The sequence below is a fragment of the Schistocerca americana genome, chromosome 3 (genome assembly GCF_021461395.2).
Source record: "Schistocerca americana isolate TAMUIC-IGC-003095 chromosome 3, iqSchAmer2.1, whole genome shotgun sequence".
Taxonomy (NCBI): domain Eukaryota; kingdom Metazoa; phylum Arthropoda; class Insecta; order Orthoptera; family Acrididae; genus Schistocerca; species Schistocerca americana.
The window spans coordinates 506520282-506538090 of record NC_060121.1 but is presented as its reverse complement, the minus strand read 5'-3'; the positions used below and the strand labels follow the sequence as shown (position 1 = coordinate 506538090).

Here is a 17809-nt window from a genome sequence, read left to right as displayed (position 1 = left end):
ATGGGAACTAAGGGGATATACCGTTAGCTAACAAGAGTAAATCTGACGGGCTAACATCCAGATACGATTGATGAAACATAGAATAGGAGGGCCTTCAGATTTACAGTATTATATAGGTAAGTCACAATTGTTTACAGAGTAGTACAATGAAAACAGCGAAGAAGGCAGATTATAAACCAGGTATGAATATAGTAGGAGTATGTTAACTCGATATATGTATAGAAGGACAAGGTAGAGCTATGCAAGATATTGATGGGATATTGTACCTTCATATGTATGTATGTATGTATGTATGGTGCATTGGAAAGTATAGGTGCACTTAGAGGGAAAGGATGATCTATAAATGGGAAAAAAAAGAAAAACTTAAATAGTGACACTATCATTGTGGAGAGTTAAATAATGATGTAGAGAGAATCTTTCTGCAGAAAGAGATGTATGTTGACGGTTACTACATAAGTCAGTACTGTTAATGTCGAGGTTCCTCCAAAATGGCAAAGTAGATGAATTTACCTGAATTTATTACTTTGTTCCATATGGTACCTTAAAGATGGAATAATAGTGAGGCAAGTGTGAGTTTTGCATAATATTCTTCAGGATTGGAAATATAGATAACTGAATGTAGAATGATCAACAACAAAGAGCTGTTAATTGTTTGAAACATGATTCCTCTGATTCAGTAGCTGTATCATAAATTATGAAAGTACCTGATCGGGGAATCAGCCTCATAACAATGGATGATGTTCTTCCTGGAACTGACACGTGTCAATATCCCATTATAGTTTTGTAGAGTTTCATATACTCTTCCTAGGGGAAGTGTGAATCTAGTTTGCTACACTTTTGTATTAGAGGTATTTCTATTTTTTTTATTGCAGATAGTAAGTGACATGGTTGGGTTTACAGGTACAGCACACATCCAGTGATTTCCAAGTTTCCTCAGAGACTTGTCAAAACATTTTTGAATAAATGAATTCAAACTGTGTCCTTCTGAATAAAACACTAATCCTTGAACTCTTGATGGCTATCTCCACCATTGTCATCAAGAGTAATAAGCCACTGCTGACTACTAGGGCTGGCTTAGTGTTCAGCTTATATAGGTATGATTACAGCATCAGGCATCAATCAGAGGGGGCCGAAACGACGTGTGCGCATTAGGCACACAGCACACTGCAATTCCAGGACCAGGCACAAGAGGCCTGTGTCACATCTAGATATAAAAAGAAATAGAAGTCAGATGCTTAGAACCTGTAGGGAGGTGGGAGTGGCAGTTTCAAACTTGGCATTGGTGCCTCATGTCACTTGATGTCAGAGGTCCATTGGCAGACTGGAGATGCTGTGAGCTGTGCAACTGGCATTCCACACATGCGTCATTTTGGCCCTCTCCAACTGATGCCAGATGCTGCAATCATACCTAAATAATTGGAATACCATGCCAGTACCAGCAGTCATCAAAAGCTTGAGAGTTTTATTAAAAATGAAGTAGCTTGGAAACTGAGAAGATTTTATTCAGATTTCCAAAAGTGTAATGAGTATGGCTACTAAATCTGGAGTTCTTGAAGAAATAATTAGTTAAATGAAATGTGGGTGACTGGACTAAAATGTCAAATGGACTACATGTGCTAGTAACGGATAGTCCACTAGTATAAAGAGATATTGTAAAATTGTTTAATGATCCATACTGATAATAAAAATTTGTTATCTGAGTATTCATATTCAAAAAAATGATCGCCCGATAGTGGCATGAAGAGAAAGTGATGTTAGGACAAATACATACCTATGATTAATTGTTTATACGAGGGTGGTTTGAAAAGTTCTGGGAATCACCATGAGAGGCCAGCGAAAGTGCAACGAGTTGTTCACGTGATATTCATTGGACTGTTGCCCGCAAACATGTGCCACGTCAGTGCTCTTGGAAGAGAGCTGTGGAAGTGACATGGCTCTGCTGTTGTTCCCGTGTAGTGATATGCTAAGATGGTAGGGGGAGGGGGGAATCGAGGTTCGAGCAGTGATTAAGTATTTCGTAAAGAAAAGTATGAAAGCAAAGGACATTCATGCTGATTTCCAGAATACACTTGGGGACTCTCTCTGCCCTTCATATTCAGCTGTTGCCAAATGGACAAATGAATTTAAATTTGATCTGGAGAGCTTAGTTGATGATCCATGCAGTGGTCGGCCAAGATGTGTCACTACTCCAGAAATCATTGGGAAAGTGCACAAAATGGTCATGGAGGAATGCTGATTGAAAGTGTGTAAAACTGCTCATGCTTGGCAGATGTCATCTGAAAGGGTATATCACATTTTAACTGAAGAATTAGAAAGGAAAAAAATTATCTACAAGATGGGTGCCATGACTCTTGAAGCTGAATCAAAAACATGTGCCGTCACTATGGCAAAATTACATTGTTGCCACACCCGTCTCATTCACCTGATATGGCTCCATCAGACTTCCATCTCTTCTCACAACTGAAAATTTTTCTTGGTGGATGAAGATTCACTTCAAATGAAGAATTGATAGCCAGAGTTGACAACTATTTTGCTGGCCTGGAAGAAACTAATTTCGAGATGGGATCAAGGAACTGGAACACTGTTGGACCAAGTGCATTAATCTACAAGGACACTACATTGAAAAATAAAAAAAAAAGTTTCATTGAAGTAAGTACTTTTTTCTATTCCATTCTGAGAAATTTTTAAACCCCCCTTGTAATTCATTGTGGGGCATTCCGTATCCTATAAACATGAATAAGTATGTTCACTACAAAGGAGATGCAATTACAGCAGTGATTTCTTGGCAGAACTGAGTGATGTGTGTATGTTATTAATATCACATATTGTAAATTTGAGTACAATCTGACTTGTGTAAAAATTTTGTGCAGTAATTTTTTTTACTGTATTTACTTATTTTTTGTGATTTGTGGCTACAAAAGGGTAAGAATTATCATATGTGCCTAAGTGTAGTGAACATTTAATGTTTGGTGACAAATTATCTTTTAAATGCAAATATGCTTAAGTCCCCACCCCCTCCCTCACCCCTTCCCCAATTCCTCATCCACAAGGGCAATTTCATTTGGGATCTGTGGAAGGCATATTAACATATCTGTTCTCATTTTGTAAATATTTATTGTGTAATTTTGTTTTCTGACATGTTCTGCATTCCACAAGGTCTCCTCAGTGTGGATCAGTGGGGATGAAAAGTACATCCAATCTAATCATGCACTGAGTACACACAAGCTGTTCATACTTTTAGTTAACAAGGTCGAAACTAGTTTTGAACTTTGGAAGTTCAGTATTTATTTGCATTTCACAATAACGACACAATCATTCACCTCGGAGGAGGAATCTGTAAACATACTACTTGTTGCACAAGCATTAACCGAATTGACAAATGATGATCCTTATCATAAATAGTTTATTTAAGTAATTGTTTAATTGTATCTAAAAACACAGATGATGTGACTTACCGAACGAAAGTGCTGGCAGGTCGATAGACACACAAACAAACAAAAACATACACACGAAATTCAAGCTTTCACAACAAACTGTTGCCTCATCCGGAAAGAGGGAAGGAGAGGGAAAGACGAAAGGATGTGGGTTTTAAGGGAGAGGGTAAGGAGTCATTCCAATCCCGGGAGCGGAAAGACTTACCTTAGGGGGAAAAAAGGACAGGTATACACTCGCGCGCGCGCGCACACACACACACACACACACACACACACACACACACACACACACACCTATCCATCCGCACATACACAGACACAAGCTTGTATGTTTGTGTTTGTTTGTGTGTCTATTGACCTGCCAGCACTTTTGTTCGGTAAGTCACATCATCTGTGTTTTTAGATATATTTTTCCCACGTGGAATGTTTCCCTCTATTATATAATTGTTTAATTGAATAGATTCATTGTCAAAAATTGATTGCTCTCATTGTTTTAAAGTAATGAATTGATATCACTTGCTATTTGGATTTGTGTTTTATTCATGTGCACGTATTCTGGAATGGACGGACACAACATGCCTGCAAGTCAGAACAACAATGAAGTCCCACAAGTTTGTAGTACCTGCTGGTTGGGCAGTTTATTCTGTTTCGTGAGATCCTGCCTTAGAGATATGTTGTGAGCCATGAAAGAACTGCCTTGACAATTCCAATGATGTCATGAGCACAGGATATAGCCCTTATTAATGTGTGTTTCTCTTTGGAAATAACGAACCAACTTTGTTATGCATGGTCACTTTAAATAAGAGTACAATATATGACAAGTGGTTTATGGGAAGAATTGTATTTATTATGAGAATTTGGGTGTTGGATTGCACTCTTCGCTTCCAGCAATAACTGCAGCAGCACTGGCGAGTGTGAACAAATAACAAGGTGAGCAATATTAAATAATAGCAGAATGTAGTTCCCAAGCAGACTTTTCCCTGCCAGTCAATATCAAGAAAAAGAAACAGCAGAACATCACGAATGTGATAGCTCCTTGCTACCAGTCAGTCACAATTCCACGCAGATCCACCTTACTACATTGATTCTGTACAAACAACTAGCACAAAAACAGCACTTCACTGTCATGACATACATCAGTAGTGGAGGGTCACTTGGCTGGCTGGTACCAGTTTTACACCATCTACAACACTGTAAAGAAACCAATTTGCTCTTTCAAGCTAGTGACTAATATTTTGTCTGTCTAGCTTATTCTGTTTTCTCTTATCACTTTTGAAAACATAATAAATATGGTGATGTTGATATCAATATTTGTAGGGTCTAGCTACAATTTGCATTAAAGTAATTCTCAACTAACTTTAGTAGTTGGTGAAAAAGACATGTATTAATAAGAATAATTGTGAATGCATTTCATTGGTGATGTTATTTAATGGTGCCTTTTTTGAGTTACGGATAAAATTTTGACAGAACGATATTAATATGACAACTGTGGACGACAAGGTTTCAAAGAAACAATAAGTTAACATCTACCACTGGGAAACAAATGTGAATATACAAAACTGTCTTCTCTTAATTAAGAGACTTCAATGTGTATTATTTATAGACGAGATTCACACTGTGAAACAAAATTTAATGCCATTCGGACAGGAGCCAAGGCTACACATGACATGAGCATTACGGAAATATACTGTATCATGATGGGTTGAAAACTGGTAAATATCTAAAATTCATATTAAAATTTGACAAAGATGTTTTAATCTTAGCTGTAAAGTTGACAAAAACAATTTCAGTTTAGTACTCACCCTGTATCACCAAGGCCATGTAGGAAAATAACCTAAAACAGAGTAAAGAGAATATAATATATTTACTCTTAAAGGAAAATAAGTCTGCAAATTATAGCCTGAAGGTCTGAAAGGCATGCCTGATTTTCCAAATGAAAATATTTCAATATTGGGGGAATAAAAATAAAAAGGTAATTAGTTGTAAACAACAGATTACACCAACATAATTTAAATACAGGGTTGTTACAACTGAAGTTAAGTTTTCCTATTAACCATCGTCACGTGAAAGACGGAATACCGCAGCAGTGGGAACAGGAGCACAGTGAAGTACTCAGGGAAGAGAAATAACTGATAAGCATTAACATATTGTTTAACTTTATCATACAGTGTTCTGAGATTTGGTACATGCAGCATTTTAATTTCCAAAGGGACCTGAAGGAGGAGCATATCTGCGCCCGGACATTCTCGACCAATGCTCCGGAAACCACCTGACAGTGTGTGGTGGAGGGTACTTCTGGCACTACTAACTGATCCCTCATTCCCTCTCTTCCACTCGCGAATGACACATGGGAAGAGAGATTGTCCATAAGCCTCTCTATTAGCTCTAAATTCTCTAATTTTCTTGTCATCATCATTTTGCAGCATCTACGTGTGAGGAAGAATATGTTGTCTGACTCTAGAAATTTCAATAGTAAACCTCTCTGTACTGCATGATGTCTCTCTTGTAGCATCTGCCACTGGACTTTGTTGAGAATCTCTGTACTGCTCTCGCATTGACTAGATGAGCCCATATAAAACACTGCTCGTCATTGGATCTTCTCTCTCTCTCTTCTATAGTCCTACTTGGCAAGCATAACAGACTGATGAAAAATGCACTAGAATAAATCAAATAAGCACTTTTTAAGACACTTCTTTCAAGGATGAATTACATTTCCTGAAAGATTCTTCCTATGAATCACAGCCTGTCTTCCTAGTATTTGTTTTATGTAGTCATTCCACTTAAGGCTGCTTTGTGTAGTTACACCTGGGTATTTTACAGTGGTTACAGATTCCCAATATTTGTCGTCAATGGTGTAGTTGTACAGCAGTGAACCACTTTTCCTATATGTGCCCAATATGTTACATTTATTAATGTTCAGGGTCAACTGTCAGAGCTCTGTAGACCATTCTGCAAATTGGTACTGTCTTCTAGCATCACTACTTTTTACAGACAACCACATCATCTGCAAACAGTTTTATAGAGCTTCCAATGCTTTTTACTAGACCATCTACATTTTACAAAGTAGTGGTCCTATCACACTTCTTTGGGGTGCTCCAGAAGTTACTTTTACATCTGTCGTTTTTGTTCTGTTAAGAGTGAGGTGTTGAGTTCTACCTGAGAGGAAGTCTTGAATCCAGTCACAAATCTGATCCAGCTCTTGGCACACTTGTATTTTTTCTTCTCTCTCTCTCTCTCTCTCTCTCTTCTTAATGGCAGTGTGGGATGATATCAAATGCCTTCCTGAAGTCAAGGAACACAGCATCATCCTGAGCACTGGCACCTACAGCACTATGGATCTCTTAGAGGAACAGAGCGAGCTGAGTCTCACACGATCTCCATTTGCAGAATCCATGTTGATTTTTTATGGGGGAGATTTTCAATCTCCAAAAATGTCGTAATACATGAACAAAAATATGTTTCATAATTCTACAACAGATTGACGTCAATGATATAGGCCTATAATTATGAACATCTGTCCTCAGGCCCTTCTTGAAAACTATAACGACCTGTGCTTTTCTCCAGTCACTAAGTACTTTTCATTGCTCCAGCGAACTATGATAGACTGCTGCTAGAAGAGGAGCACATTATTTCACAAAATTTTTGTAGAATCTTACAGTTATGTCATCTGGTTCCAGTGCCTTTCCACTGCTTGCCTCCCTCTTCACCGACAGTTTTAGGATGTGCCTGATGATCACTGTTGAAGGGTATGGAGGTAGCCAGGTTCTAACACATCTCTAGTGGGTAGATGACAGGTAGGGTCAGTCAATTATGTTTTTGCCTGGCATCATATATAGATCTCTGATGCCTCTTATCATCATCAAGAATAATTTGAGGGTTGTGCAATATTTCCTGTTTTGTTAATGTGTTTGGTTTTCAAGACAATGCACAACAGCACACAGCCCTCATACACTCCACATTCCAGGAGGCAGATTTCACCTGAATGATGTTTTCGGTTTGTTTAATGCATTCAACATTGTTGTTGTCAGCACCATTACAAATACAACAAGAAATGGCCGTGGTTTAAGTATATAAAACACAGACATGCCAAAAGCTAGAGAAGATAATTTTGCTCTCTCTCTCTTTTTCTCATATTAGCACACACAATCAACAGCATAAAACTGAACACTTACCAGAGTCCGTGCCTTAAAATGTACTACTACAAATGATTACCAGACCACAAAAGCCATGGAACAACAAGTCTGGAAATGATGGTTGGCTGATCACTTGCATAACACGTGGATAAGCCAGCCAAAATATCAGGCACAGCACAATCTCAAAACATGCACCAAAATCGTCTAGTCATTTAAAATGGAGGGGGTCTGCTAACAAACTATCATATGTCTTTCTCATGATGTAAAATACACTCAGTTAATATGTGACAAACTTCAATCAAAATACCACCAGCATCACAAACTGATGGATCTATAAGTCTTATAAGGAGGGCATGAAGAATCAAGGGGCTGTGCCCTATTCAAAGAGATGTTAAGCAGGCTTCAACACATCTAGCTAGTTGGAAGGATGTACACCATGACATTGTAACCCCTTGTATTGCTCTCAACTTGTTATCCATCACGCCCTGCAATTCTTCCTCCGATTCCTGAACAGTGGCTCCAACTTTAAGTGTCCCACTGCACTTAGTGCCAATGACTGAGGCAATGCTGTTATTCAGGGCCTGTTGTGCCAGGAGGCAGCATTGACAAATCCGGAATGTTGGGTCACCAGCCTCTGCACACCAACTCAAATAGAATGGTCCAGTGACTCCAACTGATATCCCAATGCTCTCAAGGCAGACAACATATAACATCTTGAGGTAGGAAGCATGTGCTAAAATATTCAATGAGCTGATGCTTTTGGTTAGCAAGTCTTGTAGGTGTGTGAGCCAGGTTAATTTTGAGTCAAATACATTGAAGGAAAAACTCGCAACACCAAGAAGGAGTTGTGTGACAGACGAAAGCTGGTAGGTGTGTTACTATACCTGAAAGATGATGTCTATTCAAATTTTGCACCACTTGCATAAGAGTGTCACTGATAGCGCCACTATCAAGATGCAAATCAGATTTGCTTTAGATATATGGTCACGAGTGTTAGTTACCACTGAGGTTGGACATGGTGAGCTGATGTTAGTCAAGAATGTCTGTAAGGTGAGAAAGACGTCACTATCAACACCTCACTGAGTTTGAATGAGGTCATGTAATAGACCTAGACACACTGGATGTTCCTTCTGCGATACTGCAGGAAGACTTGGCAAGAATGCAGCCACTGTACACGATTATACATTCTCATGACCGTGGCTACAAGCAGTCGCAAGAAGACTGGGCTACTAACAGCCATGTGGCACTACCAAGAGGGAAGACCACTGTGTCCAGCATATGGCTCTATGGCATCCTACTGCATCGGCAGCAGCAATTTGAGCAACAGTTGGCACTACTGTGTCAGAATGAACTGTTACAAACTGGTTACTTCAAGGACAGCTTTGAGCCAGTCGCCCTGTAGCGTGCATTCCATTCATGCCAAACCATCACCATTTGCAACTTTGTTGGCGTCAAGCAAGGGCTCATTGGAGGGTAGGGTGGAGGTCTCTTGTGTTTTCTGATGAAATTTGGTTCTGCTTCAGTGCCAGTGATGGCTGTGTGTTGGTTAGGAGAAGGTCAGTTGAGGATCTGCAACCAGCCTGTCAGCGTACTAGACACCCTGGGTCTACAACTGGAGTTATGGGGTGTGAATTTGTACGACAACAGAAGCACTCTCATGGTTAACCCATGCATCCTGACTGCAAATTTGGATGTCAGTCTGGTGATTTGACCCATTTTACTGCTATTCATGAACAGCATTCCAAAGGGTGTTCTCCAACAGGGTAACACTTTCTCACATACTGCTGTTGGAACCCAACATGCTCTACAGAGTGTCGACGTGTTGCCTTGGCCTGCTTGATCGGCAAATCTGTCTCCAATCGAGCACATATGGGACATCATCAGATGACAATTCCAGCGTCATCCACAAACAGCATTAACCATCTACGTATTGATTGACGAAGTACAACAGGAACGTAATTCCATCGCAGAAACTGATATCCAGCACTTGCCCAACACAATGCATGCTCTTTTGCATGCTTGATTTCAATGTTCCGGTTGTTACACCGTTTATTAACATACCAGCATTTCACATTTGCAATGGCTTATCTCATGCTTACATTAACTTGTGATCTTGCAATGTTAATCACTTAACTATGTTATCTAGACAAATGTATTCCTGAAATTTCATTTATGTACATTAATTGTTTTTTGATGTTGCGATTTTTTTCTGTCGGTGTAATAGGCCAAAAAGTGCACATTCTCCTTAAAATATAATATATTATCTCACATTGTGATCTCTGGTTTGTTAAGACTTCAACAATCATGGTTAAAATTGAAAAAAAGCAGTCTTCTACATTGATAGCCTAAAACCAGCTTTATAGGCCACAGTTTCTACCTCTTTATGGTAAACTGTAGCGGCCTTTGTTGTCACTGAAGGATCAGAGAAGTGTAGAAGATCGTGAGGTCATCCACAAAGAACATTTATTAGGGCTCCTGAATGCAAAGAAGATGCCACCGATCGGGACTGCAAACAATGTCATACTTTAGTACACTGCCCTGGGTGACCCCAGTCTCCTGAACAAATTGGTCAGACGAGGTACCGTCTGTGCCATACAAGGGAAGCACCTGTCCTCGAGGAAGATTTGAGTAAGAATAGTCAGATATCCACGTAGTCATGATTCATGAAGTTGATGAAGGATGATGCACTTCTAAGCGGTACCTTACACTTTTTCACAGTAAAAAACCACAGGTGATATGGTTTTTGCTTAAGAAAGACTCCTGCATTGCTGCCTCAAGTAGAATTAAGTTTTCAAGGGTGGAGTGGTCATGCCTGAAACTTACTGGCAGTGGCACAGATTATGTTGGCATTCGCGGAGCCAGACAAAAGGATGGTCGACCATGCACTCTAGAGTCTTACCCTTACTTACTTACTCACTGGCCATACCGGACTCGAGAGTTCATTACCGCAGCGACGTATTTTCGCCATCTGTCCCTGTCTTGGGCTACTTCCTTCCTTTAACCTTCAGTACCTAGGCTCCCCAAATCAGCCTTCACATTGTCCTCCCATCTATGCCTCGGTCTCCCCACAGGACGTTCTCCTTCTAGGTGCCCTACCAGTACTCTGCGCGCTGCCCTGCCCTCATCCATTTGAACTACGTGACCCGCCCATCGCAGCCTACGTGATTTAATAATACTGATTATGTCAGGGCTTGAATAGAGTTCGTGAACCTCTTCGTTATGCACTTTTCGCCACTCTCCGCTAATGTCATCCCTTTTTGCTCCGAAAATTTTCCTCAAAATTTTGTTTTCAAATACTCGAAACAGCTTTTCATTTTGCACAGTGAGAGACCAAGTCTCACACCCCTACAGCATAACTGGTATAATAACAGTTCTGTATATTCTAATCTTTAAATTCCTAGACAATATCCGTGATTAAAGTAATCTATTCAGTGAGAAATAGCACGCATTTCCCGCCCGTAATCTCTTCTTCAGTTGAGTCAATCTCATTTCTCGAAGTGATGTCTATGCCTTGATTACTTAAATGTGTTCACTTTTTCAAACTGCATGTCTCCAACTCTTAACATTTCCTGATCTACTGCTGTTGGCATTCTAGTAGTAACCAGGTATTTAGTTTTGTCTTCACTTATCCTTAGACCTACATCTTCACTAGCCTTGATTAACGCATTCGCATTTGCTGTTACAGATTCTTTCCTATCGCTAATGATGTTTAGATCATCTGCATACCCTAATATCTTAATATTTCCATTTAACTCCACACCCTCTGAATTATCTGCTGCCATTCGTACAATATATTCTAGGACTAAATTAAAAAGTAGTGGAGACAGGGCATCTCCCTGCTTAAGTCCGTTCTTTATTACAAATTCTTCTGACTCCAATTTCCCCCCACGCGTACTCTACCTTTTGTGTTTTTCAAACTCGTTTCTATAAGCCTAACATACTTCTATGGTATTCCAAGTTCCAAAAGAATTCTGTGCAATTTTGATTGCAATACTGAATCATATGCTTTTGTAAAATCTATGAAAAGATTATGAACGGGTTTATTGTATTCCCATTCCTTTTCCAAAATTTGACGCAGGGTGAATTTTTTGGTCTATAGTTGATCTGTTCCTCCGAAAGCCAGCTTGGTAATCCCCCACAATTTCATCTGCATATGGTGTAAGCCTGCTTAGCAGAATATTTGAGAAAATTTTGGAACATACTGGTAATAGCGATATCCCTCTACAATGACTACAATCCATTTTGTCACCTTTCTTAAAAATTGGGATCAGAATCGACTCCTGCCACTCTTCAGGTACCATCTCCGAGTTCCATACTTTAGTTATCACTTTGTGAACTACTTCCACCAATTTTTTTCAATTTGTTGATTGCATCTCTTACTTCCTTTAACATTGGCTCAGGTATCTGGGGTTCTGCTGTATGTATTTCGTACGCCTGCTCTTTTCCTGCTTCCTGGTGTACAGAGTCTTACCCTACAGTTTGTAATGGCTAAACCCCAGAAACTGTTAGGGTTGGTTACCATAAGGGAATTAATGTTGCCTCATTCCAAGTGGCAAGGTAGTCCATCAAACCAGATCTGATTGAAACAAAACAGGAGCTCGCCTTTGGCTCCACGGCACGAATGAGAGAGCTTGTCAAAAGGAATCTGATCCCGTCTTGGAGTAGTGTTTCTGGCTATGGAGAGAGCCGATTCCAATTCACACATGGGGAATGGGTGATGGATTTCCTCATTACACGAGACGAAGCGAAGTTTCTTCATCTCCACAATTCGACAGAATGTCTGGAACTCAGGAGTTTGTCAAGATAATGCAACGACTGTAAAAAAGTGTCCAGCTAAAACCTGCCCCATGTCTTTAAGCATGTCTACCAAGACCTCCTTTCTCAACAAGGCCATAATAAGAGGTGGTGTAACGCCCTTACCTGAAATAATCCTTACCAACTCCTGAACTCCTATAGGGCAAGTGGACCGATTAATGTAAGTCACAATTTCCTTCTAGGAATTCCTCTTCTGTTCTTTTATCACTCATCTTGCTGGTACTCTCACAATTCTAAAGACAGGACAATTTTCTGCAGTTGGATGCTGTTAGAACTTCCGGCACCTGGCTCCAACTGCTCAGTGACATTCTTTGTTCCATGAAAGAACAGGCTGTCATCTGAGGTGGTTACCAGACTGGGAAATGGAATCTGTGGAAACTAAGTGGATCACACTAGTGATACTGTGCACCATCTCCTGGGTACACTGCTGTTTCTTTAGGACAGCCTGCTGTCGGTATCAAAACCAATCTGACCTCTGAAGCAACAATCTTTGCAGTCTCCTGGCAATCCCCATCACAGTAGGCTGAGCATCTACATTGGAAAACGGTCACAGGAATGCAGATATGTGCCCACTTTCCACTAAATTAAGTCTGCAAGAGCTAGGCAGCAAAAACAAAGGCCAATGGCTGAAGACGGTCCCGTAGCTGTAGAAAAGTGTCCCATCTGACCAGAGTTAAAAAGGCAGATACACTATAAATGGAGGGGTTGCTTGATAATCCGATCCCTGGGGCATGTGGCAGCAGAGCTCCACAGAACACTGAAGACACCCATGAGGAAGAATGGGTGCAGGAGTGCCTGGAAAAGCTCTGTCAGTATATCTGCATCCGATCTTAGCATGTACGAGAACTTTCACTGAAACTGCTTGCACAGCCATGGTACGAGGGACAGGAGCAGAGGAGCATCGGTCACTGACAAAACAGCCACGCCACTCTTAGTCCTGTCTCCAGTATCATCATCCTTCCTGAATGGGTGGTAGCTCCTTAATGCAGGTGTGTTTGTGACTAAAATGAATTTTTGCAAGCAGATGCAGAAAGGTCTCTCCTGGGTCGGGAACTGCAGTTCTTACAAATATGATCAGTATCCATTTCAGTTCCACTACAATACAAAAGCCCCTGTGGAAACCTTTGATTCATGATGGTTTTCCTTGTCCTTCTGCCTTGAGGGCAGTGTCTTACCTGAGAGGTAATATGGTGCCCATCTCTTGTTCCTCCATGCTTCTTAAGCACCAACACAAGAGAAGTAACCAACGATGGAAGTTGCATAGCATTAAAAATTTTTTAGCTTCATCATAGGGCTTGCACCTGGTAACTTTCAACCCCTGAATTTCCCTTTTCTCATTATAAACTCCGTACTTCCTGTTTAATACTGGGTGTTCCCTGAAGCAGCTCATACATTGAATGGGAAATTTAAAAGAGTCATGTTATTAATGAGCTGGTCTTCCACAATTTCCACATGCAGCCATTCTACTACACGCCAAGTTGGTATGACCCAATCTTTGCCATTTAATGCATCCCACTATGTTGTATTTAGCCGGGAACAAATGGCTGAACTTTAAGATGTATATAGCCTGCAAGAATATGACAGGTTATTTCATAGTGTTGAAGGTTAAAATAAATGTTGCAGTTTTTTCCAGAGTGCCACTGACTCTCCTCATAGTTCTGCACTTCTGTGATACCCATGTTTTTCCACTCTCCATGTAGTTCATTAGGGTCTATCTCTATTATCTCTGAGTATGTAACTGTCACACAAGTTATGGGTGTTCTGCCATTCAATCACAACAGGGTAGTCACCAAAGGTCTTGCATCCCAGAAGTTTATGTACTTTGTGTGATGGGGTAGTTTCAACTACAAGTGTTCGATTATGAAATCATTTAACACTTACCCTCCAATGCCTTGTGAGTTTTTCAGGAGACCTCCCCAAAGGTTCCCTCTGTTTTCTTGATTATGACAAAAATGTTATGCCAGTCTAGTGCCCTGTTACTATAATTCTGAGACTACTCGGGCAGACTGACCAACCAAGCTCTCTTTGTTGGGTGGCTGTATGTACTAGCTGTCCGCACGCCTGTCTTGTCACAAGTAGGTCCAGGTTGAAGTTGCTCCACTGGAATTGCAAAAGCTACTGGGGAAAATAAATGTGACCCCAAGGCAGAGTCTCGTGCACCTGAGCATGAGCAATACAGATTTGTCTGGAAGTATCATGTTCGATTCGCCTGGAAATATCATGTTCCCCCAGTCAAGATTGACACAGTCCTCTGAAAATCCTAATCGGTTGAGTTGATGATCATCATCATCATCATCATGGGCCTCTCCTTGACAGACAAGCATTTGCTAAGTATGAAACTTCCTGGCACATTAAAACTGTGTGCCCGACCGAGACTCGAACTCGGGACCTTTGCCTTTCGCGGGCAAGTGCTCTACCATCCGAGCTACCGAAGCACGACTCACGCCCGGTACTCACAACTTTACTTCTGCCAGTATCTCGTCTCCTACCTTCCAAACTTTACAGAAGCTCTCCCGAGCTCGAGTCTCGGTCGGGCACACAGTTTTAATCTGCCAGGAAGTTTCATATTAGTGCACACTCCGCTGCAGAGTGAAAATCTCATTCTGGATTTGCTACGTAGTTGGCCTCCAGGAGCTTACACCAAACTGCATCCTGCTGACCTGGCAAATGGAGTAGTATGTTCTGCACTGTATTTAAAAATGGATTTTGTCGTGACATGTTCACAAGGTCATTATCCTGGACTAGTGTTATTACATGGCAAGGACCAGTTGCCACAAACTTATTGGATTTTGCAGCATCTCAATGTTTCATTCATCATCATGTAGTGCACTTAAGAGTGCCATACTATGCCTTGGAACCTGATGCCATCAAATTTCTTCCTCCACGAGAGCAATGATGCAGTCACCATTTGCCTGTTGATGATGAGGCATGGTTCATAATTAATATGATTCAATAAAGTGAAGTGGTACAGGTATTTGACCTGGCTTACGTGTTGTCATTGGCTATTATAGAAGAAATGGTGAGCTTACAGACCTAACTCACTGCAACAGACTGTCAGCCTGTTACTATACAGTATCAATGAAACTATGCAAGTAATTCTCACATATTACATTCAACAGAGGTAGTAAATTAAACTCTGAGGACAATCATTCTCCACCAGAAGAGATTCACCGATTTATAGCCAAAATTCCATCACACCTTCTGTGGGAAAATTAGCTGCACATCACTGAAATGTGCGACATTACACAATGGATTGTTGTCCTGGAGAAATGTGTGTCTTATGGCGGCGAGGGAGGAAGGATTCACATGGACTCTAACTGAGACACTTTATACAGGGTGTTACAAAAAGGTACGGCCAAACTTTCTGGAAACATTCCTCACACACAAATAAAGAAAAGATGTTATGTGGACATGAGTCCCGAAACGCTTAATTTCCATATTAGAGCTCATTTTAGTTTCGTCAGTATGTACTGTACTTCCTCGATTCACCGCCATGATTTCATACGGGATACTCTACCTGTGCTGCTAGAACATGTGCCTTTACAAGTACGACACAACATGTGGTTCATGCACGATGGAGCTCCTGCACATTTCAGTTGACGTGTTCATACCCTTCACAACAACAGATTCGGTGACTGATGGATTGGTAGAGGCGGACCAATTCCATGGCCTCCACACTCTCCTGAACTCAACCCTCTTGACTCATTTATGGGGGCATTTGAAAGCTTTTGTCTACGCAACCCTGGTACCAAATGTAGATACTCTTCGTGCTCGTATTGCGGACGGCTGTGACACAATACGCCATTCTCCAGGGCTGCATCAGCGCATCAGGGATTCCATGCGACGGAGGGTGGATGCATGTATCCTCGCTAACGGAGGACATTTTGAACATTTCCTGTAACAAAGTGTTTGAAGTCACGCTGAAACGTTCTGTTGCTGTGTGTTTCCATTCCATGATTAATGTGATTTGAAGGGAAGTAATAAAATGAGCTCTAACATGGAAAGTAAGCGTTTCCGGACACATGTCCACATAACATATTTTCTTTCTTTGTGTGAGGAATGTTTCCTGAAAGTTTGGCCGTACCTTTTTGTAACACCCTGTATACAGGGTGTTAAGAAACTGTCTTAGAATCTTTTAAGAAAGTTGCAGGAGAGATTGTGCTGGGAAATAATTGCCCAAGAAACAAAATTAAATATGTTGTGTCATTTCCATGTTATTTAGCATTGTAGTAAGCCAATTAGGTAGTTGTGTGTGCAAACTGAAGCACTTGCATGCACTAAAATGTGGTAATGCACAGGCTTCTGCGAGTCAGTGAGTTACCACTTGTTGAAAAGCTCATTACCAGCTAAAATGTTTTTTTTTTTTTTTTTTTTTTGCTTGAGGAAACTGAACAAAGAACACATTTCGCAACACTGCCTCTGGCAGGTTGCTTGAAATTGTGTGTGAAATGACCTGATTGGCTAACTTCAATGCTAAATAACTTTGAAATGGTGCAATGTATTGACTTTTTAACCTTGCCAGCTGACAGTCGAGCCTTGACTTTCACTGATGCTGCCTCCCCTTTCCTCCGTCACTCCTTACTGGCTTGTTTGGATTCTGGAGTGTAGTTGTGAACCCATGTTTCATCGCAGGCGACGATACAACACAAAAATGCATCACCTTCTACCGCAAACCTTGCTGTAAGCCTCTGACAGACCTCCAAACGTCTCAACTTCAGATTTTCAGTCAAAAGTTTAGGGACCCATCTGCAACTCACTTTACGGAACTGTAGGTTGTTTGTGATGATTGCCTGACAGCTCCCATATATTATTCCAACTTTTTGTGCAATTTCTGATACTATCACCCATCGATCATCATCAACAATGCCTTTAACCGCACAAATGTTTTTGTCTGTAATGCTGATCCAAGGACAGAGATTGTGTTGCTGATTTTCCACATGTTCTTGTCCTTCCTTGAACTTTTTATATCAGGCAAACATGTGTCCTTGATAATGTTTTATCACCGAACTGCGAAGTCAATCTCTGGCAAATTTCCGCCGCTGTAACTCCTTCACCAGCAAGAAATTTGATAATTATGTGTTGCGTAATGAAAGGGTGCCCCAGTTGCTCAGACGTCATGAGCATTACTGACGAAACGGCGGGACATATCTAACAGCATGCTCTCCTCACTTCTAACTGTCCCGCCTAAGCATGGTAGAAGCGTGGGGCCAGTCCTACTAACTGATGATGTTCAGGAACAAAAATCCTGTTTATATTTGATGCAGTATAATATCTTCCATCTCACCTTCATCTACATCCTCTTCCATTTCTATAATATTGCCCTTGTGTAGACCCTCTAGAGATTCCATCCACCCTTCAGCTTTTCCTTCTTCGCTTAGGATTGGTTTTCCATTTGAGCTCTTTATATTCATACAAGTAGTTCTCTTT

General features: G+C 40.7%; 1 protein-coding gene across 1 annotated transcript in view; it reads right to left on the bottom strand.

Moving 5' to 3' along the window:
- The window catches only part of LOC124605367 (acyl-protein thioesterase 1), a 141608-nt gene that overhangs the window by 118711 nt on the left and 5088 nt on the right, over positions 1–17809 (bottom strand). Inside the window, exon 2 of the mRNA XM_047136996.1 lies at positions 5237–5268. Coding sequence (XP_046992952.1) covers positions 5237–5268 — 32 coding nt within the window. The remainder of the gene's footprint in view (positions 1–5236; positions 5269–17809) is intronic.